General features: G+C 49.6%; 1 protein-coding gene across 3 annotated transcripts in view; it reads left to right on the top strand.

The window, feature by feature from the left end:
• Positions 1-22,549, top strand: part of CLMN (calmin) — a 222,509-nt gene that overhangs the window by 27,410 nt on the left and 172,550 nt on the right. Inside the window, exon 1 of one of the 3 annotated variants that reach the window (XM_088464351.1) lies at positions 16,882-16,925. The exons of 1 other annotated variant lie outside the window; for it this stretch is intronic. Coding sequence is in view for 1 of the 2 variants with exons in the window: in XM_088464350.1 (XP_088320476.1) it covers positions 17,015-17,039 (25 nt within the window). In the remaining variant the exon portion in view is untranslated. Of the gene's footprint in view, positions 1-16,881; positions 16,926-16,977; positions 17,040-22,549 lie in introns of those variants that run through there. One more of the 3 variants, XM_088464350.1, reaches the window with a different exon arrangement.

Genomic DNA, 22,549 nt, shown 5'->3' with positions numbered 1-22,549 from the left:
GTATATCTTGGACGCATGCCCAAATGTAAGACCGGGCGTGTCCTCTTATACCCATCTGCTTTTGAATGCAGCTGTCATCACCATTATTTGTACCAGCCCCACCCCTGGCGCAAGACATCAGATGGATCTCTTTGTATCCTTAACTCTTAATATCCCACAATACCACTTGCACACCCACGGCACACCTTCAATGCTGGGTACACACAAGACGATTTCTCGGATGATATGGCAAATTGGAACGGCATATCGTCCGGATCATCTAGTGTGCATCCGCTATGCGCGCTCACACACAGCGACATCGGGGAGGTTCCATCGGCTGTGCATGTATCGGGCTGTCAGACACCGGATCGTTCAGTGTGTACGGACCACCCGATATATCACGCCGTCGTACCATCGGTAGTCGTATTGGCGGGCAGGTAATGTGTACCCGGCTTTCACTTTCGTGCAGATACTTCGTTTACACCCACTCTGATGGTCCAAATTATGCAACCCCCCCCCCCCTTATTTTATAAAACCCTAAGTGCCATGGATTCCATATAATGTGTATTATACCTTTACATGCTCTCCATAGACATTTATAGCATCAGTGACACCTTCAGGCTCTATAAAGTCACTGCACTCTATTCAAAAATACTATGGTCATACCTGGACCGTCTTAGCGAGGCAACTACCAGCAATTTGCTTCCTTTAAGCAACCTGAAAACTGGAATTTCCTGTAGTATCCTTATCGGCTTAACTTAACTTCTTCAGTGACTACTCTATTGTATCAAATGGCTTCAGATTTAAATCCATTAGTTCATATTCTGTACATTTGTGAATAGATCATTCCAGGCTTATGCTGGCTATAAGAGCTACCTGGCAAGTAAGTAAACAAAGCATTATAGCCTCCCTGATACATTGTAGATTATTGTGTATCCAACAGTGTAAAACAGGTATGTTCCATAAAATATATTGGCATACCTCCCTACTGTCCCGCTTTGGGCGTGATAGTCCTGTTTCTTTGGGACTGTCCTGCCATCCTGCCCACGGGCCGCAATGTCCAACGGTGTGGGGGGGAAGTTGGGGGGAGCACACACTGCTGTGCATGCTCGCTGGGGGTCAGCATCTCTGGGAGTGGTAGGCACGCCCCCAGAGTGACAGAACAGGGGTCTGTGTGGTGAGGCCACGCCTCTCCACACTAGGCCACACACCCTCCATGGTAGGCCACGCCTCTCCACACTAGGCCACACACCCTTCATGGTAGGCCATGCCTCTCCACACTAGGCCACACCCCCTCCATGGTAGGCCACGGCCCTCGAGTTGTCCTTTTTAAGGGATCTATAATGTTGTAAGGTATATATTGGGGTCGACGTAATTATCAAATTACTATGTGATGTAAGTGAAGCTATATGCTGCACTCACAGTACCTCCGGACTCGCGATCATATGCTAATCCTCTGCGATCGCTATGCCGTCATATCACAACATAGGGACGCCCCCTCACCTTACACACATCCGTAATACTTAGATGTGTCCACATACATGTATCCTCCATGCGCTACAAGTCGCGCCACACATAATGCGGGAGCTCCGTGTGCCTCGGTAGTGCTGGGCATCTTTCGTGCGACTTTTAGAAGGGCTGTTTCACGTGCAAGGAGGCTAGATGTATGAGGACTCATCTGTAGCAAGACTGCGAAACCATCGGAAATATCGAGTGCAATCACAGCCTCACGCACACTTGCAGGGTCGGCTCGAGGCATGTTCGATCAGTGTGGTCCCTATAGAGGGTGCACCCCTCCCAGCCATTCCCGATTTCAGCAAGACAGTCCCGTTTTTCGGGCACTGCCCCGCTGTTTCAACCGCAGGACAAAGTGTCCTGCGGGTGGTCGGTAGGATGGGCACCTCCAACGCCACGGCTGTGTGGTGGAGGTGCCCAACTAGGCTAGGGGCTAGGGCTCCGGAGAAGAAGAATGGCGCATGGTACCCTGTCAGTGCACGGGAGAGAGTTTGGGGCAGCCCAGCTACTGACGTAAGGTTGGGCTCGGCCCCAGCCTGACATTAAATAGGAGGCGTGCCATATGGGCACGCCCCCAAATAGCGTCATTTAGGAGGCGTAGTCTATGGAAATTAAGCCACGCCCCTTTCCAGTCACCTGCGAGGTTTGGGGCGTCCAGGTCCCTGGCTGCACAGGGCGCGGCTCCTGCTGGAGCAGGCCTCGCACACTTGCACAAGGACTGACCTTACTCAGGAATTGCTAACCTTCCTGCACGCAATGAGAGCTCAGGTTGCGTCTGGCATCGCAGTAGATCATTTATGCACACCCCTGCAACAGTGGCCCTGATTCAGAGCCGGTCGTTCTTACAGAGCGCTCGCTCTGAATCAGGGCCGGTCTTTTGTCTTTTTAGAACGGCCTCCTGGCCGCTCGCATAGCTGTGGGTGACCACCCACAGCTATAGCGAGTGGCCAGGAAGATGGTCGCGATGGTCAAGACCATCGCGACCATCGGGCTTGCGACGAGACCCTCATGGTAGGGTCTCGTTGCCGCAAGCCCCAGAGAGATTACGGCTCTTAACAGTCGGAATCTCTCCACTGACATCACTCGTGATGTCAGTGAGGCTGACCCCAAACGGTAGGCGTTCACATGGGAACGCATCCGTTTGGGCAGCCACCCCCCCCCCCCGGCCCGCCCACCAAAGGGGGCGTGCTGTCACTCAACATCAACAGCACGCCCTCTTTGGTGCGAGACCCGGAGCGACACATTGCCCATCGCTATCCGGGTCTCGCGCATGTGCACGACGGAGCTGGCTCCATCGTGCGCATGCGCTCTGGGCCACCATCGACCTGGTTGCGAGCGCTCAGCACTTGCGACCGGGTCTGAATCAGGCCCTGTGTTCAAACACTGGCACGCCTGCGTTTCGCGGACACCCCGTCGTCACCACCTACAAATGGAACTTCCTGTCAATCACTCTGCGATGGGTCTGTGTAGCCACTGTGATCGCAGTCCCGATCGCAGTGAAGTGCACTCGCACAGTGATACATGCGCAGTACGCAACAATCGGACGATTGCGTGCGTAATCACAGTTGCGATTCTTGCTGTATCCGGCCGTAGCTTGATATATGTGATACAGTATATACACTTTTCTTAAAATGTGACTGAAGACCTGTGCACAACATCTCTCCCATCACCTCATGTACCCAATGTTATTATGGGATGTGATCTCGCGGATGGGTTATTTGAGGAAAAACAGGATTTGTGTGTAAAGCGTGAAATTAGATTTTAGCATTTCTTGATTAACGTATTTAACTTTGGTGTAAAACATCGACCCCTAACATTTTTACTATTTTTTTTTCTTTCAATTAAAACCATAAATCGACTACTCTACAGCAGTGTAACAAAATTAGACTCCGGCAAAGCATGCCTTAGTCGTGGCGTTGTTAAGTGTGTCTAAGCTCTACCTTACAGCAGAATGATAAGGTGTAACTACCATAGGTACAAGGGGTGCAACTGCTATAGGGCCCAGAGCTGAGGGGGGCCCATGTTCCATGTCAGAGTTACATGTGTTATATACATTTTGCACCATTGGGTGGCACATAGGGGCCCTTACACACTTTTGCTATGGGGCCTTCAAATACCTAGTTATGCCCCAGCTAGGGCTGTTATGCAACAGTAATAAAGAGAAGAGAGATCTCTCTGGTGTAGATAATGAATGTTCATTTACCCAGCGCTTGCTTCATTAAGATGGTGGACTGCCGGTCCCTGTCCTCCCATACATTGTAAATTCTCTACAAATTCTTAATTGAAAATAATTTTTCTACATTGCCAAATTTCACTAAAGCTTGGGAGAGGAACATTCAATGGACATCAATGCTCCTCAGTGGAGGTCTATATTTGAGAAATCATGGAGTAGCTCCACCAATATCCTTACCCTTGAGACTCATTTTAAAGTCTTGTCCAGATGGTATAGATGTCCATCCATTTTATCCAAAATGTATCCTGGGGTACCAGAATGTTGTTGGCGATGTGGAAAAGATTTAGGAACCACCCTCCACATATGGTGGTCCTGTCCTGTGTTAAGGTTTTTTTGGGACGATGTGATCTCGATAGCTCGTGATCTATTGGGCTCAGATGTCCCTGATGGCCCAGAGTTTTGGCTTCTAAACCTTCATAACTCACCATTATCTGTATAAAAAAATTGTTATTGAAGTACCTTAATAGTGCAGCCAAGGCTGTTATCCCCGTGTGCTGGAAGTCTACCTCCCCCCAACTCTTTCTGACTGGTTTCGAAGGATTGAGATGTACAGATCCATGGATGACATTATTATGTCTTCTCCTGATAAATTTCAGACGTACACATTGATCTGGGGTGATCTGACAAATATAAAACCATGACACGTGTGACCTGATTCCTGTTTTGCTTTATAAGTCTTAGCATTTTGCGTCATAGCCCCCAGAGGCAACCCCTCCTCTACCCTCCCTAATTCATATCTTTTTCTCTCTTGTTTAGCTTTCCTTTTTTTCTTTTTTTGTTCTTGTTTTTTTTTTATGTTTTTCTTTATATTTTCTTATGCCCATAATTTTCTATTAAATATTATAGAATGTGTATTTTATGTCTATATCAATTTCTCATTTTCTGTTTTGGCTAATATATTACGGTCATGCTTAGGTTTCCAAATTCATGTGGTAACATCTCTCTTGAAGAGATTTTTGCCAGTGTGACTTGTATTTTATATTTGATATTCTATGTATTGATTTTGATATATTTTTTATATTTTTTGTTTATATTAGTAAATACATTCTGAAAAATTTTCAATAAAATATTACTTGCGAAAATAAAAAGATGGTGGATCGCATCTGATACAGGAGCAAGAAATTAGTTAAATACAGTATGTTGGCTCTTTATTTTCTATTTGTTTAGGGTGGATAATGAATAATTTAAATATCCGCAGCCATAGTTTTGGGTCCTTTTCCGACCTAAGTGCTATCTGTCTGGAGTTTGTATGTGCTGCCCATATTCGCGTGGGGTTTCCTGCAGTTTATTTGGTTTACTCCCATGGTGTAAAAATCATATTGCTAGGCAGCAGAGACTTGCTCAGCTGTGTTGCAATGTCATGATGTTACGCATGTGCCACGTTTCTGTGCCACAGCATTATAGAGGCTTTGTGACACAGGGCGTCCAGTGCTTAGAGACGCCCACTGACAGCATCTGACATCCGCCGTTCATGCACAAAGCTGGAAACATTGGAAATATGGAACGCAGATCCGGCGGCCATCAGCCTTCTGAGTAAGTCTAATGGTGCGTACACACTGGGCGATAAAGTGGACGACTGAACGATAACGATATCGTTATCGTTCAGTCGTCCACTTTATCGTCCATTTTTAACACCAAAAAGATGAACGATGACGACGACACGCGTTCCCGCGGGTCGTTCGTCATCATCGTTCATCGGGCTGACATGCAGGCCAACCTGACGATCTCGTCAGGTTGCTGCATGTCAGGGAATGGGGGAGAGAGCCCGGCGCTGAACGATATCGTTAATGATATCGTTCAGCGGCTGTGCTCAATGTCATGAACGACATTGAGCACAGCCTGCCGGGGACACACTACACGATATTGCTCAGGGAGCATATCGTGTAGTGTGGGCCTGATTCAGAGCCGGACGCTATTTGCGGTCGTTCGTCCAGAAAATAGGGGTGGCTATTCAAATGAACCGTTCGCTCTTTGCGGTCTGTTCACGCCTCTAGGTCTGAACGAGCGAACAAAACTTGTGGTCGTTTTTTGGAAAAATACGCCCCCTGGCCGCTCGCATCCTACGTCATGTCCGCTATTTATTATATTAATCGAGTACATCGACCAGCGTACGAACTGCTCGCTATTCTTGTGGTTGGTTTTTGCTACCACAATCTTGCGAGCAGTTCTGGCTATAAAATAACCCAGTGACGTGGTCAATGACGCTGCTGTATTAATTATGCACACCCTTAAAACGCCCGTTTTGACCTTTAAGCACGCCTGCGTTCGGATCTCCACTTCCCGTTTTCAAGCACCTTCCCCTGTCACCACCCACATACGCCTCCTCCTGTCACTCAAAATAGCAGGCATTCGCTATTTAGCGAACAAACAATTTTCGGCCGCACTGACTGGTTCGCGCATGCGTATTAAAAATCCGTACGCATGCGCAGTTGGGCAAACATCGCTCGGAGCAAACGAGCGGCCGCTTACGAGCGGCTCTGAATCAGGCCCTGTGTACCCACCATAACATGCCGCATACACAGCCGGTCTCCAGGCACACAGAGGGTTCCCCTGCTGCCAGAAAGGACGCAATAGCTATTTATGGACGACCCAGAAAACAGTGTTTAAACGGTCTCATACGCCTGCGTTTCTCTAACCAGCCCCCGTTCCCTCCCCCAAATGCTGACCACCTGTTACTCAATTTGCGAGTGAATCTTCTTTGTGGACGGGATGTACTAAGGGCAGAAGTGTGGTAATATTCCCAAAAAATAAAATTTGGGGGGGTTTACTGCATTTCTCATATGTACTAAGCACCGGATTGCAATGTATTCTGGTACTTCGCCTCTTACCGGGAGAGCTGTCCTTTGCAAATTTTTAGGTACATACCGGTGATATGATCCCCGGTGTATACCCGATAATGGCCGGTATGTACGGCATTGCTGATGTGATGCTTAGTACATCCTGCCCTGAGTGAGTAATCGCAATTCAGTCTTTGCACGTGCGCAGGGCGGCTTACACGCATGCGCAATGGTAAACAATCGCTCGATCTCCATAAATATCATCATTTAATCCAATCAGGCCCTCTGTTCAGAGCCAGGAGCTTGGAGCAAAAGGTAAGGCTGGGGTAATCTGTGGGGAGCCTTCCCCGGCAGGGGTTAAACTACGTGGATTGTCATTCTGGCTAACCGGTAGTTACTGCTCTGGTGATAAGCTTTTGGCTTCTAGATCAATTACAATGGTGTCTGTGTTTGTGGCTGGGACAATCCCCTGGTTCAGGGACAGATATTCAGTAAATTAACAAATGTTCTCTGAATGTACAGCGGTGCTGGAAACGTGATCGCTATAGAGATAAAGGGCAGTAGTAAAAATACGGGATGCAATCGGGAAGCCGGCTGACATTATACTGACAGCCGGCTTCCCGACTGTCATATCCCAGCGAGGGTGAAATGACCGGCGTCTAGATGTAGACGCCGGTCATTTTACAGACGCCGAGAGACCGGCGCCCGGCATCCCAATCGGACAGCCGCACGAGGGGGGTTAGGTTTAGGGCTACCGGGGGGGACTTAGGGTTAGGCACCCCCCGGGAGGTTAAGGTTAGGCACCCCCCCCGGGGGACTTAGGTTTAGGCAGCGGGGAAGGGGGCGGTTAGGGTTAGGCACTTAGAGGGGGGATTAGGGTTAGGCACCCCTAAGGGAGGGTTAGGGGGATAGGTTAGGTTAGTACTTACCTGGGGACGATCGGGATTTGCAGCGTTGTCGGACTGCCGCTGCCGGGTTCTGTTCCTCTGTCGGCCTGACGCTGCCAGGATTCGAACTGCCGGCCATGCGGCCGGCGGTATTACATACCGATTCCAAAAATACACCTGACCTGTCCACTTGTATCCCCCTCGCCAAAAGTTTATTTTCTAGAGACTGTGGGGTCTATTTACTAAGCCTTCAATGGAAATAAAGTGGACGGAGATAAAGTACCAGCCAATCAGCTCCTAACTGCCATATCACAGGCTGTGTTTGAAAAATTCCAGTTTGGAGCTGATTGGCTGGTACTTTATATCTCCGTCCACTTTATCTCCATCCAAGGCTTTGTAAATCAGGGCCGGCTTCAGGGGGAGCCGCGCCCTCTGCAGGACGAACTCAGGAACCCGTTACCTGCGTGGAAATGGGGGCGTGGTCTAATTACCACAGGCCACGCTCCATAAATGACATCATTTGGGGGCGTGCCCGTATGGCACGACTCCTGTTAACATCAGGCTGGGGGCGAGCCCAGCACTATGTCAGTAGCTGGGCTGCCCCCAGCCCTCTACCGTGCGACATCCATTCCTCTTCTCCGGGGCCCAACCTCCCGACCGCCCGCCAGACTGTCCCGATGAAATCGGGAAATGGTTGGGAGGGGTGCGCCCTCTATGGGGTGGTGCTCCTGTTCAAAGGCACTGGTCGAACGTGCCCTTAAGCAGGGCCTGTAGTCAGGGCCGAAACTAGGATATCCGTCACCCGGTGCAAGGCAGCAATTTTGCGCCCCCTCCCTTCTTGTACCTGGATTTTGTCCTTGCTCCTCCATAAGGCAGTGCACTACTCAGACGTCCCTGGTATAGTGACTTACATTATTCCACACACGATAATGCCCATTACACATTATTCCACACACTGTAATGCCTATTACCAAAGTGCTACTTACATATTTGCCCAACACCATTTTATATCCCACAATAAGACTTCTAAGGACTTTAAAATTACCTGCTCGTTACAAGGGGGTTTATGCTCATTGCCAGGGGTTACATGCTTGTTGCCATGGGGGTTTCATGCTCGTTGCCAGGGGTGCCATGCTCGTTGCCAGGGGGTTACATGCTCATTGCCATGGGGTTTTATGCTCGTTGCCATGGGGTTTTATGCTTGTTGCCATGGGGTTTTATGCTCGTTGCATGGGATTTATGCTCGTTACCAGGGGTGCCATGTTCGTTACCAGGGGTGCCATGCTCGTTGCCAGGGGTTTCATGCTCGTTGTCAGGGGTTACATGCTCGTTTCCAGGGGGGTTTATGCTCGTTTCCAGGGGGTTTATGCTCGTTGCAAGGGGATTTCACGGGAGAATATGCAGCTTTCAGCATCTTCTCCCGGCAGCGCCAGCGTTCCCGGCACTTCCGGGAATGCTGTGTGCATTGCGCTCTGCTAACAGACACTAGAGGTCCAGTAGGACTTCTAGCATCTGTCTCTTCCTTGGCGGCTGCCATTTTTGGATGGCCGTTTTCAGCAGAGTCCATGCGGACGGCTAGTCCTCATGGAATCTGCTGAAAATGACCATCCAAAAATGGCCACCGCCAAGGAGGAGACAGACACTAGAGGTCCAGTAAGGACCTCTAGCATTTGTCTCCTCCTTGGCGGCGGCCATTTTCGGATGGCCGCCGGATGGCTGAGTCAGCTTTTTTCACCCCCCCGCAATACCCACCCGGTGCACATGCACCTCTTGCCCCCCCCCTAGTTGCGGCCCTGCTGTAGTAAATAGACCCCTGACATTGTACTCAGGGCCGGCGCTAGGCTTCTCAGTGCCCAGTGCCGTCCTGTGCAGCGCTGTTGCCACTTCCCTCCCCCGCTCTCTCCCCCTGAGCGTATACTAATAACATCAGCGATTGGTGGGTTTTTCTGGAGCCGGGCAGGTTGTGGTGCACACACTGACAGACCGTGTCTCCTGTTAATGTTCAGGCAGGCCGCAGGGCTTCAGGCTATGGCGCTCTGGGCGACGGCCCTGCTAGCCCGTGCCTCCAGCTGCCACTGATGCCATAGGATTACAGTGATACAATACCAAAAGGCCGTGGAACTGTTGTGCCATTTGTTGTAAGGGATCAAAACCTTTTTATTTATATATTAATGTATTTTAGTCCAAAGTATTTTATTGGAAAGTCTTCACTTCCAAGGGTTACTAAGCCTTTGAAGTATTTATATACTGTCATGGAAACTGGAATTGTTGCCCGTAAAGCAATTTTTCCAAATATTTCTCTGGATTTTAAACTGATTATTTGCTTCCCAAGCTAGGTCAGGACCTTCTCGTCAGGCTGTTTCCATGGCAACCCATGTATTCTGAGACTATGGCTGAATAACACGGGGGCAATGGCAGTACAAGCCTTATAGGGACATCTGTCCTCACATATTACCTTAGTATGCTGAGATATGGCCAGATAGCCTATGTTCTGTGATAGTTATCTGGGTGCCTGCATCCAGGCAGCGGAGAGGAATTACACACTGCTCCCCTCGTGCACATAACTACAGTACTGCAGTGCGTTATGTAATACCAGGAAGGTGCTACATTATTCCAGCTTCCAGCTCTGCTATGAGGGTTGTCATTTTGTTTATAAACATCTTTGTGGTTTTTAGTACATACGATACCTGTGGCTATTTGCTGACATTGGATAGTGCAAAAGATTATGGTGGCGTATTGTAAAAGTAGAGATTCATATGGAAATGCACACATATATATCCAGCCAGCATGTGTATAATGATGCTGCAATGTATGTGGAATCTACTGTACATCTAAGTCATACAGTATGTACTGATATTTACCCTAAATTCATACTTATATATTGATATTTGCTTGGTAACAGCAGAGGTGCACGTCAGTGTGCGCAATGCAAATGTTTGTGCAGTTGAGCGATTATTTGCTACTGCACATGTGCAAAATATTCTGAAAACCCCTATGGCGCATACGTTACTGTGTGTACGCAAAAATGCACTGGCGCATACGGGAGTGCTGGTATCGGTAGCTAGCTACGGCCCTGATCCCAGGCTTCTTATTGAGGATATTAACATTGGACCTGATTATCAGTCGCACGGAGGTACGAGTGTGGCCGCATCTAGTGAGTTTCAGCAAACTGCACATGTGCGCAAGTGAAACGTATGCATCTTTGCATGTCTCCGGGTGATTCTGAGTCAGGGGTTTGTCTAGAAATCGTGGGGGGTCCGCAGCCAGCCTGGAGGCTTGCCTACTTTTCCAGGGCCCAGGAACGGCTCCCGATTTTGATATTAAGTAAATATGGACCACTGATTGTGTACGGCGTACAGAAGTTTACCAAAGTTGCGTGCTTCTCAGGTCCGTGCTATGTTATAATAATTTGTACCTCCCAATAGTCCTTATTTTTTGATCCTGGAAAGGGGCATGTTCTGTTGCTAACTCTATCCTCCCCTCCCGCAGTGTAACCCTGACCTCCCCTCCCGCAGTCTAGCTCTATCCTCCCCTCTCACAGTCTAGCCCTGACCTCCCCTCCCGCAGTCTAACCCTATCCTCCCCTCATGCAGTCTAACCCTGACCTCCCCTCACGCAGTCTAACTCTATCCTCCCCTCCCGCAGTCTAACCCTGACCTCTCCTCCTGCAGTCTAACCCTGACCTCCCCTCCTGCAGTCTAACTCTATCCTCCCCTCCCGCGTTCTAACCCTGACCTCCCCTCCCGCAGTCTAACCCTATCCTCCCCTCCCGCAGTCTAACCCTGACCTCCCCTCCCGCAGTCTAACCCTGACCTCCCCTCCCACAGTCTAACCCTGACCTCCCCTCCCGCAGTCTAACCCTGACCTCCCCTCCCACAGTCTAACCCTGACCTCCCCTCCCGCAGTCTAACCCTGACCTCCCCTCCCACAGTCTAACCCTGACCTCCCCTCCCGCAGTCTGACCCTGACCTCCACTCCCGCAGTCTAACCCTAACCTCCCCTCCCGCAGTCTAACCCTGACCTCCCTTATCGCAGTCTAATCCTATCCTCCCCTCTCCTAGTCTAACCCTATCCTCCACTCCCGCAGTCTAACCCTGACCTCCTCTCCCGCAGTCTAACTCTATCCTCCCCTCCCGTAGTCTAACCCTGACCTCCCCTCCCGTAGTCTAACCCTGACCTCCCCTCCGGCAGTCTAACCCTGACCTCCCCTATCGCAGTCTAACCCTATCCTCCCCTCTCCTAGTCTAACCCTATCCTCCACTCCCGCAGTCTAACCCTGACCTCCTCTCCCGCAGTCTAATTCTATCCTCCCCTCCCGTAGTCTAACCCTGACCTCCCCTCCCGTAGTCTAACCCTGACCTCCCCTCTCCTAGTCTAACCCTGACCTCCCCTCCTGCAGTCTAACTCTATCCTCCCCTCCCGCAGTCTAACCCTAACCTCCCCTCCCGCAGTCTAACCCTGACCTCAGCTTCCGCAGTCTAACCCTGACCTCCTCTCCCGCAGTCTAACTCTATCCTCCCTTCCCGCAGTCTAACCCTGACCTCCCCTCCCGCAGTCTAACCCTGACCTCCCCTCCCGCAGTCTAACCCTGACCTTCCCTCTGCAGTCTATCTCTATCCTCTTCTCCCGCAGTCTAACCCTGACCTCCCCTCCCGCAGTCTAACCCTGACCTCCCCTCCCGCAGTCTAACCCTGACCTCCCCTCCCGCAGTCTAACCCTGACCTCCCCTCCCGCAGTCTAACCGTGACCTCCACTCCCGCAGTCTAACCGTGACCTCCCCTCCCGCAGTCTAACCCTAACCTCCCCTCCCGCGTTCTAACCCTGACCTCCCCTCCCGCAGTCTAACCCTATCCTCCCCTCCCGCAGTCTAACCCTTACCTCTCCTCCAGCAGTCTAACCCTGACCTCCACTCCCGCAGTCTAATTCTATCCTCCCCTCCCGCAGTCTAATTCTATCCTCCCCTCCCGCAGTCTAACCCTGACCTCCCCTCCTGCACTCTAACTCTATCCTCCACTCCCACAGTCTAACCCTGACCTCCCCTCCCACAGTCTAACCCTGACCTCCCCTCCCGCAGTCTGACCCTGACCTCCACTCCCGCAGTCTAACCCTAACCTCCCCTCCCGCAGTCTAACCCTGACCTCCCTTATCGCAGTCTAATCCTATCCTCCCCTCTCCTAGTCTAACCCTATCCTCCACTCCCGCAGTCTAACCCTGACCTCCTCTCCCGCAGTCTAACTCTATCCTCCCCTCCCGTAGTCTAACCCTGACCTCCCCTCCCGTAGTCTAACCCTGACCTCCCCTCCGGCAGTCTAACCCTGACCTCCCCTATCGCAGTCTAACCCTATCCTCCCCTCTCCTAGTCTAACCCTATCCTCCACTCCCGCAGTCTAACCCTGACCTCCTCTCCCGCAGTCTAATTCTATCCTCCCCTCCCGTAGTCTAACCCTGACCTCCCCTCCCGTAGTCTAACCCTGACCTCCCCTCTCCTAGTCTAACCCTGACCTCCCCTCCTGCAGTCTAACTCTATCCTCCCCTCCCGCAGTCTAACCCTAACCTCCCCTCCCGCAGTCTAACCCTGACCTCAGCTTCCGCAGTCTAACCCTGACCTCCTCTCCCGCAGTCTAACTCTATCCTCCCTTCCCGCAGTCTAACCCTGACCTCCCCTCCCGCAGTCTAACCCTGACCTCCCCTCCCGCAGTCTAACCCTGACCTTCCCTCTGCAGTCTATCTCTATCCTCTTCTCCCGCAGTCTAACCCTGACCTCCCCTCCCGCAGTCTAACCCTGACCTCCCCTCCCGCAGTCTAACCCTGACCTCCCCTCCCGCAGTCTAACCCTGACCTCCCCTCCCGCAGTCTAACCGTGACCTCCACTCCCGCAGTCTAACCGTGACCTCCCCTCCCGCAGTCTAACCCTAACCTCCCCTCCCGCGTTCTAACCCTGACCTCCCCTCCCGCAGTCTAACCCTATCCTCCCCTCCCGCAGTCTAACCCTTACCTCTCCTCCAGCAGTCTAACCCTGACCTCCACTCCCGCAGTCTAATTCTATCCTCCCCTCCCGCAGTCTAATTCTATCCTCCCCTCCCGCAGTCTAACCCTGACCTCCCCTCCTGCACTCTAACTCTATCCTCCACTCCCACAGTCTAACCCTGACCTCCCCTCTCGCAGTCTAACCATGACCTCCACTCCCGCAGTCTAACCGTGACCTCCCCTCCCGCAGTCTAACTCTATCCTCTTCTTCTCCTGCAGTCTAACCCTGACCTCCCCTCCCGCAGTCTAACCCTGAACTCCTCTCCCGCAGTCTAACCCTGACCTCCCCTCCCGCAGTCTAACCCTGACCTCCCCTCCCGCAGTCTAACTCTATCCTCTTCTCCTGCAGTCTACCCCTGACCTCTCCTCCCGCAATCTAACCCTGACCTCCTCTCCGAGCTGTATTTTATGAGAAGAACCGGAAAACGTTACTATAATGAAAGGGGTAGTATAATACTGTGGTAGTATGTTGCACATCAATGTGATGTTTACACTTTTGCACAGTGTGTCCCCTCACAGATGTCTTTCTCCCACTGAAGGTAGCAAGTGTCATATACAATGCAGATTGTTCCCTGAATGAAGTCATCCTCAGGCTTGTATGCAGCAATTAGACTTGTATCAGGCTTTTGATCACTGGCGTGGTGTAATAATGTACTCTCTCTGGAGCAGGACTGTGTCAGTCTGGGCATGAGTATCTGTGTGACTAATGTGTCACAGCTTGTAATTTACCCCAACACACCAGAATGTGTCTAAACTTAAATCAGACACAGTCACCTGTACTATTTACTTTTCCTAGGAAGTCGGAACAGGTTTGTTAACTCACAAAATTAGTTGTTCACTGCCAGGTGCTATATTTCTGTGAAAATCCATCCTGCATCTCTAAAGCAGCATTAATGCCAATGTAACATATTGTATAGCAGACTTGTTTCTTTTACCTATTTCCAGCTAAATATGCTAAGCATGTCATTTCTTTATCTTTATCATATACAGAGTACTAAGCTTTGGTGAGTGATAAAGTGGAGAGAGTTAAAGTACCAACCAATCAGCTCCTAACTATCACTTAACAGGCTGTGGCACCTATTTACTAAGCCTTGGATGGAGATAAAGTCCCAACAAATCTGCTGCTGCCATTTTTCAAACACAGCCTGTGAAATGGCAGTTAGCGGCTGATTGGTTGGCACTTTATCTCGCTCCACTTTATCACTCTCCCCCTAGGTGGCGTGCGGCCATAATACATTACGGCATGCCTAGCCCCTGTCAAAACACTGGAACTTCTCTGCCGCCTTCATCACTCCTAAAACCAATACTGCAGAGCTATTTCGGATCTGCTGCTGCTGCTACACGGGGCATTGATGGGGCATGCGTTACTGGGACACAAACTCCCAACTGTCCTGATATTGGGACAAAAAGTCCCAAGCCGTGGTACTTTCTCACCTAAATCGCCACAGTTGGGCGATATGGAACAGCGGGCCCTATTTAATACCGAGTGATATCCTTGTTATCACTCGTTGCTAATCTTAAAGGGTTCTCCAACCAACCAGCTTCTAACTGTCATTTTTCAAACACATGACAGGAGCTGATTGGACGGAGCGCCACTGAAGATTAGTAACGAGGGATAACAAGCATGTCGCTCATTATTATATGGGGCCCAGTATTTGAAATTTTAAGAGCATTGACTATTTATTTTATTAATATACTAGGACAATCCAAGAGATGAAGCTAAAGCTGGGTACACATTAGACGATATGTGCCCCCAGCAATGCGACGGGTGGCCGCACGGGCGACGAGCCGACATATCGGGCGGCCGGTACACATTAGACGATCTGGTGCACCACCGCCCTATATGCATGTAGGGCCGACCTGACGACACGACTGACAACCAAACGGGAGCGCAACAAAGAGCGTACACCAATGTTCTCCCCAGGCAGTTTTCTGCGGATGCGTCGCCCGGCAGAAACAGCCTACCGCTCGGCACTTTCCCCGCCGACCCCTGGTGTGGAACGCTAGCCTCTGAAGTGACCGGAGGCTAAAGAAGCCTCCGATCGCTTCAGAGGCAAGTGTTCCCAGTGATGCAGTGCGCTGGTGACGTCATAACGTCACCCGCAACGTGAGGAGCCTGCCCCGCGTGCCTGCTGGATCTAGCTAGATCCAATCAGAGCAAGGCAGTGGGAGTGGGAGCGCAAGCGGCATGCAGTTAAGGTAAGTTCTGGGCTGGGGCAGGGACCGGGACCAGTCTGGGGGCACTGCCTAAGGGGCACTATTTAAACCTGGGGGTGCTGCATAAGGAACACTATTTAAGCCTGGGGTCACTGCATAAGGGGCCAGTCTGGGGGCACTATTTAAGCCTCGGGGCACTATATAAGGGACCAGTCAGGGGGCACTACATAGGGGCACTACTTCAGCCTGGGGGCACTGCATAAGGGCAAAGCAAAACTACAGGGGGCATTGCTTAAAGGGGAAAACTAAAGGGAGCACTGTATAAAGGGCACAAATACAGGGGGCACTGCATATGGGGATAACTACAGGGGGCACTGCATAATGGGCACTTTTCACTGAGAGCCAATGGGGGAGCAGCCTGAGACTTGTCAGGCTGGAGTGGTAAAGGAGATACCCCTTTCCCGGCGCGCGCATAATTGTGAAGGCCCCCACCCGGCTACTTCTTGATGCCACCCAGCTGGAAAAATTTTCTGGGGAGAACATTGTACACATTAGGCGATTTTGACAATATATCGGACCGATCACTCTAAATATCTTCCAATGTGTACCCACCTTCAGAACAGCCTGTAACCAAATAGGCATTTAAATGTCGCACAGTAGCACAGAGTATTTCAGTATGTTTAATTGCTGCTACAAGTATTACAAATTCACAACAAGGCAGCGATTTAAGGCTCCTGTCCTGATGATGAAAGAAGATTTTGGTGTCACGTAATACGTATGCATCCGAGTTCACATATCCTAGTAATAATTATCGGGGAACAGGAGGCTCTATTTAAATTTAACAATGCAACCTGGGCCGAACATCTTCATAAATGAGTCAGTGTATGTGCAGGTCTATTTTAAGTCTGTGTAGACTGACAATTATACCTATAGATGTGTTTATTCAGCAGCTGGGTTATGTCCTGTGGCAGTGAGACAGTTACTGTACTATTAGCCCGTTCCAGGGTTGTCCCAATTGCACTAATTACTTGTTACATAACAGATGAGTTTCTGTGCCAGTGAGATTGGGCCTTTTATAGACTGGAGGATCCTGGGAGCTGCTCTAGTTTATGCGCAGCTATACACCATACACCAGGAAGCGAATGCAGGCTTGTCCGTATGTCTCTCGCACCTTCCCCTAATTGTTAATCCTGATATGTAAACACTGTGGATGGTGTTAACAGCACATGGCAACTGACTTATGTACATACACCTATTGTGTATCACAGGGTGTGGATGTCCTGATTGCTGGCACACATAATGTGACCTGGGCAGGGTCGAGTAGCTGTGCATTAATGTACAGCAGTTAAGGTACGCACAGCGGTGAGCACACCTTCATTCCAGGCAGATTGTTCCTCTGGAAAGCACCCGTCAGTCTCTGATCAGCTCTCTGCCAGGCAATGGAGTACAGGAAAGGACGCTGGGGTAGGACATCTCTTTATTCATTCTGTCTGTTCTCTGCCGTTTAAAAGTGGCTGCCTGGCTGGGCATTATGGGAGTTGTAATTCAGCCACGGCTGGAATGTCATTTGCTCCTCAGCTGTGCACTGCCTGGTCCACAAATTGGTGGTCTGCATTGCTGTCCAGTGCTGGGGATGGAGTTTGGTTCCAGGGTGCTGTGTGTGAAGAGTTTGTATGTTCTCTCAGTGTTTGTGTGGGCTTCCTATTGGTGCTCCAGTTTCATACCGACGCCGGAATCCTGGCGGTAAGTAGCGGGGTTAGGAAGAGGGTTAGGATTAGGCACTAGGGGGAGGGTTAGCGTTAGGCATTAAGGGGGGAGGGTCAGGTTTAGGCACTGGGGAGGCAGAAGTTAGGTTTTGGCATTAGGGAGGGAGGTTAGGTTTAGGCACCTGAGAGGGGTAGGGATGGGGAAGGTTAGGATACCGACCGATGGGTGTTGGTATCCTAACCCTGTTGGATTTTGACCGAGCGTCGGCATCCCATACCAATCCGCTCCAAAGACAAAAATAGAGCTTAGTTACTTGGCTTCTGACAAATCTATCCATAATACGTATGTTTATGTGATGGGGAATGCAGATAGTAAGCTCCACAGTGGTAGGGACTGGTATGAATGGTTACATATTCTCTGTAAGGCGCTGCAGAATATGTGAGCACTGTATAAAATCACTTATTAAAAAATGAATAAGTCCAGAGATCCTCTGCCTAAGTGTAGTGGAGACCTGGTTTTATGTTATCTGTACTTTTTTCTTTCTTTCTTGAATGAACAAAAGGGCATTATCACATGGCATGCTGAGTGAAAGTACACAGACCCTGCCCAGTTCCAGCAGAGCCTCCCCCTCCCCTCCCCGCGTTCCATCCGTGCATCATTGAGTTTGATGCAAAGACCGTAGTGAGAATGCCTCTATTGTCTCCAAACAGTGTCTGGTCTAATAACAGCCAACCCGTGTGTTATTGTTTAGGGCAAATGTGCCCATTGCATGAGAATGAGGTTTACAATGATTAATAAACAGCCCTATGCGAAGTGCAGAAGATATGTCTGGAAAAAGGAGCATTTACGCTTCCATACAAATCTGCACAGCCCGCAGTTCCGTCAGCGCACCCTTTCTGGAGTAGTGTGTTAACCACCTGTTACATCCCAATTATTCCCCTTTAGTAACATGCGGAGATGCAGCTGAAATGCGTCCAACTCTATATCACTCGTACTAGTGTAGACTCCGTAGCGGGTGCAGTGTGAAGAGCTGCAAGGTCAACTGGCGCACGTTCAACTTTGATGAGACCCCTGAGCGCCTATTTGAACAGTGTTTTGTTCAGCGTAGACGTTTTATCTTCCTGTCTGCTGTGTGTCAGCTCCCTGATACCTTAATATAGATGCGTTTTAGTGGCCTATTTATCAAATAGCCCCAAAAAGAAATATTTTGTAATGCTGAAGAGGTAGAAAAATGTGGTGTTGGCTGTAACCAGGGAGTCTGAGCGGAATGGGTATGAAGTCCCGGCGGCTGAATAGCCACAGGTTCATATCCCGACGCCGGCAGCCCGAAGGGAGAAGATCCCAACAGGGCAGGTAAGTACCCTATCCCTACCCCACTCCACCCTCTAACCCGCCCTTAGTGGTGCCTAACCTTAACCTCCCCCCTGGGGGTGCCTAACCCTAACCCCCCCTTATCACACCCTAAATCTAACACTCCCAGGGGGTGCCTAACCCTAACATCCGCCCGGGGGTGCTTAACCCTCTCCCCCAGGGGTGCCTAACCCCTTCCAAAACCTAACCCCGCTACGCTCAATAAACCTCCGCCTTCCCGCGGCTAACGATAACGTTCGGGCTGGCGTCCTTCGGCGTTCCAGCGTCGGGATTAAGATAGGTGTCGGTATTTCAACGCCTATCTTAAGTCCCTTGTCTGGATTTTCTTGTCGGTATTGAGACTGGCGGCATCACGGCCACGGTCTCATAACTACATCCCCGTCTGAGCCATGAAACGTGCATCTTTGCTTTTTCATACTGTATTATGGAGGCATGTAAATAACGGGGTCCGTATGTAGTGTCGATAGTTTGAATGTCGGCACTAAGAATGTGGACAGAGGAAAGTCGAACACAGAATGCCAACATGCTAGTAATGTGGTTTAAAGCATTTTAACTGTGTGGACATTATCGGGTATATTTTTCAAAGTTCGTTTTTACATTCGATTTGATATTCGATTTAGCTCACCTCATATTCGAATCAAATCGATTGTACAAATCCCTCATCATATCCCACATTTACTAAAATTTTATTTTAGAAGCATTTTCTAATACAAATTCAATTTGGTTCGATTTTGAACAGTGATTTGAAGTTTGATTTTGAATGCACATGTACAAATCGACCTTCAAATCCCCAAATGAATAGACTTGCTTCATGCTTTCAATTTTAGCATGAGCAGGTCTGATTGACACAGATGCATGCATACAACAGTGAGGTGCATGCATGTATCTTACTGTAAAAAATGCTTGTTAAGTGTTTATTTAAAAAAAAAATGACGTGGAGTCCCCCACTAAAAGCACAACCAGCCCCGGGCTTTGCATAGCCAGTCCTGGTTGTGTAAATACAGGGGAAAATTGCGTAGGGTTCCCCTGTACTTAGCGCAACCAGCACCAGGCTCTGATCCGGTACTGGTTCTGAAATTACAGGGGGGAAAAAGCGTAGGGTTCCCCTGTAATTTCCACAACAAGCACCTGACCCTTTCTAGCAGGGGGGATAATGTCACAGCCAGGGAAACCTGATCACCGAAACATTACCCCTGACCGCTAGTCAGCCCAGACCTGGGGAGTTGGGGATCCCCCCAATAAAGGGGTCCACCTCTCCATGGCACTCCAGGACTCGGCCGATAGCCTGTGACTATCCCCGGCACCCCTGGGCAGTGGGTGCCGGGTTGATAGTGTAAAAGTGTAGTGTAAAAAGAGAAGTGTAAACATTGTCTTTACAAGTAGAACTGCAGGTCCCAGCAAGCCTCCTCCGTATGCTGGTACTTGGAGAACCACAAGTACCAGCATGCGGGGCATTAAGGGCCCACTGGTACCTGTAGTTCACCTGTAAAGAAATGTTAAAAAAAAGTCAACACACACACACCGTGACAGTATACATTTAATACATACATACACACTCATGCATACTCAACTACATTACCTGGACCGGTCCCCTTCTCCTGTAGGCATCCTTAATCTTCGCAAAATGACAAAACTGACCCACGAACTCAGTACCATCCTCGAAGGATGGTACCTCCCGAATGACGGGCTCAGATGCGGCATTACCCTTTGAAGTGCCATGTCTGAGTGTTCATTGGCTGACAGTGGTCAGCCCCCGCCTCTCTCAGCCAATGAACGGCTCCCACCATTGAAGTCAACGGTGAGAACCGCTGGCTAACTGTTAGTAACCCTGTGACTCGGCAGTGCTAGTGCGTCTGCACACAAAAGCCCTGGTATCTGGCGGAAGGAGCCGGACAGGAGCAGAGGGATCTGAAAGGACCCCTCTTCACAACCCGAGACTCCTTCCCATAGGGAAGGCGGGGTTTGCAGGAGCAAACGCCATCTGAAGATGGCAAATGCTCCTGCAGTCAAGCTTCGAAAATATTGTATTTTTTGAGCTTGATGAATTTAGGTCCCCATACTAGTGTATAGAGACAGCGGGCCGCAATGGGAGAGGAAGGTAAGCAGGGGATATCTGTGATACTAGTGTATGAGGACAGCGGGCTATTCCGGGAGAGGAAGGTAAGCAGGAGATATCTGTGATACTAGTGTATGGGGACAGCGGGACATTCCGGGAGAGGAAGGTAAGCAGGAGATATCTGTGATACTAGTGTATGGGGACAGCGGGACATTCCGGGAGAGGAAGGTAAGCAGGAGATATCTGTGATACTAGTGTATGGGGACAGCGGGCTATTCCGGGAGATAAAGGTAAGCAGGAGATATCTGTGATACTAGTGTATGGGGACAGCGGCCATTCCGCCAGAGGAAGGTAAGCAGGAGATATCTGTGATACTAGTGTATGGGGACAGCGGCCATTCCGGGAGAGGAAGGTAAGCAGGAGATATATGTGATACTAGTGTATGGGGACAGCGGGCTATTCTGCCAGAGGAAGGTTAGCAAGACATATCTGTAAATACTAGTGTATGGGGACAGTGGCCATTCCGCCAGAGGAAGGTAAGTAGGAGATATCTGTAAATACTAGTGTATGGGGACAGTGGCCATTCCGCCAGAGGAAGGTAAGTAGGAGATATCTGTGATACTAGTATATGGGGACAGCGGGCCACAATGGGAGAGGAAGGTAAGCTATCTGTGTTCTCTCCTGCTTACCTTTATGATGAATTGCCCCAAAACTTAAGGTGCCCATACACGGTGCGATAAAGCAGCCGATCCGACGGATTGGTACGATTTGGCTGCTCTATCGTACCGTGTATGGGCATGATATTGCATAGAGCGCGCACAGGTGGGGTCGTACATCGCACCGCCAGTTCTTACTGCAGGTTCAGTCGATCTGGGGATGCGATGTGTGATCCCATGCAGTGCTATGCGGGTGGGGGAGGGGGGAGCTGGCATATTGGGCGGTCAGCAACCCGATCGCATACTGCCTGATATGTCGGACGTCGGATCCCCCATCGTGGCGCGCTGTGCATGTCACACCGTGTATGGCCAGCTTTAATTTCTCCAAAAGTAGGTAAAAATTTAAATTCTTATCTGCTTTTGTAGAAATTAAGGGTTATATTTACTAACTACTTAACATTTAACTAGCGCCTTCTAGAAGACAGTAGCTAGAATCTGATTGGTTGCTATGGGCAATATCGCCACTTCTAAAAATTCTCACTTTAATAAATATACCCCTAAGTGATAATGAAAAGACACCTATGTAATTTCAGACCTATTGAACCTAAATAACAAAACCGACAGATGAAATCATTCAGCGTGTGCCCAATATTTGTGTTTATTCTACTAAATGAGAGTTGCTGGGTTAGGAAGTTGTCTCTGGGTGCGGAGGCTGTGTAATGTAGCTAGGTAATTTATCTGTGTTGTAAATGGGAAAATAAATACAAATTATTGCCTCAGGGTACGGGAATATGGGAGATTTCCCCTCTCTAATCTTCACTATTAATCTCTAGAATATTACATTTTAATCACGCTGCTCATGCAGAGTTCTGGTAACGTTTTATTGGATTGTGGTAAACTAATTCTCTCATAGGATAAAACAATAATTCTCTGTGTGCATACAGTGCTGTGATGTCTCATCCAGCAGTTCCTGCAGAAAGCTGGGGTCCGGGAGTTGCTCTTAGCTGCTGTACCAAGAAAAACATAAATAATTGTGGTGGAAGTGCAGGAAAAATCACGAGCGGCAGATCTTTATTAAAATTCGAATATGAAGCAAGTTCTCAAGTACCAAAAAGATACAGGGTGGGAAAATGAGTGTCGTCATTCAGAAAGAGAATCTTGCAGAGAGAGCTAAAGGTCCATGG

This window comes from Taudactylus pleione, unplaced genomic scaffold, assembly GCF_031769625.1.
Source record: "Taudactylus pleione unplaced genomic scaffold, aTauple2 ptg001661l, whole genome shotgun sequence".
Taxonomy (NCBI): domain Eukaryota; kingdom Metazoa; phylum Chordata; class Amphibia; order Anura; family Myobatrachidae; genus Taudactylus; species Taudactylus pleione.
This window is presented reverse-complemented; position numbering and strand designations above follow the sequence as displayed.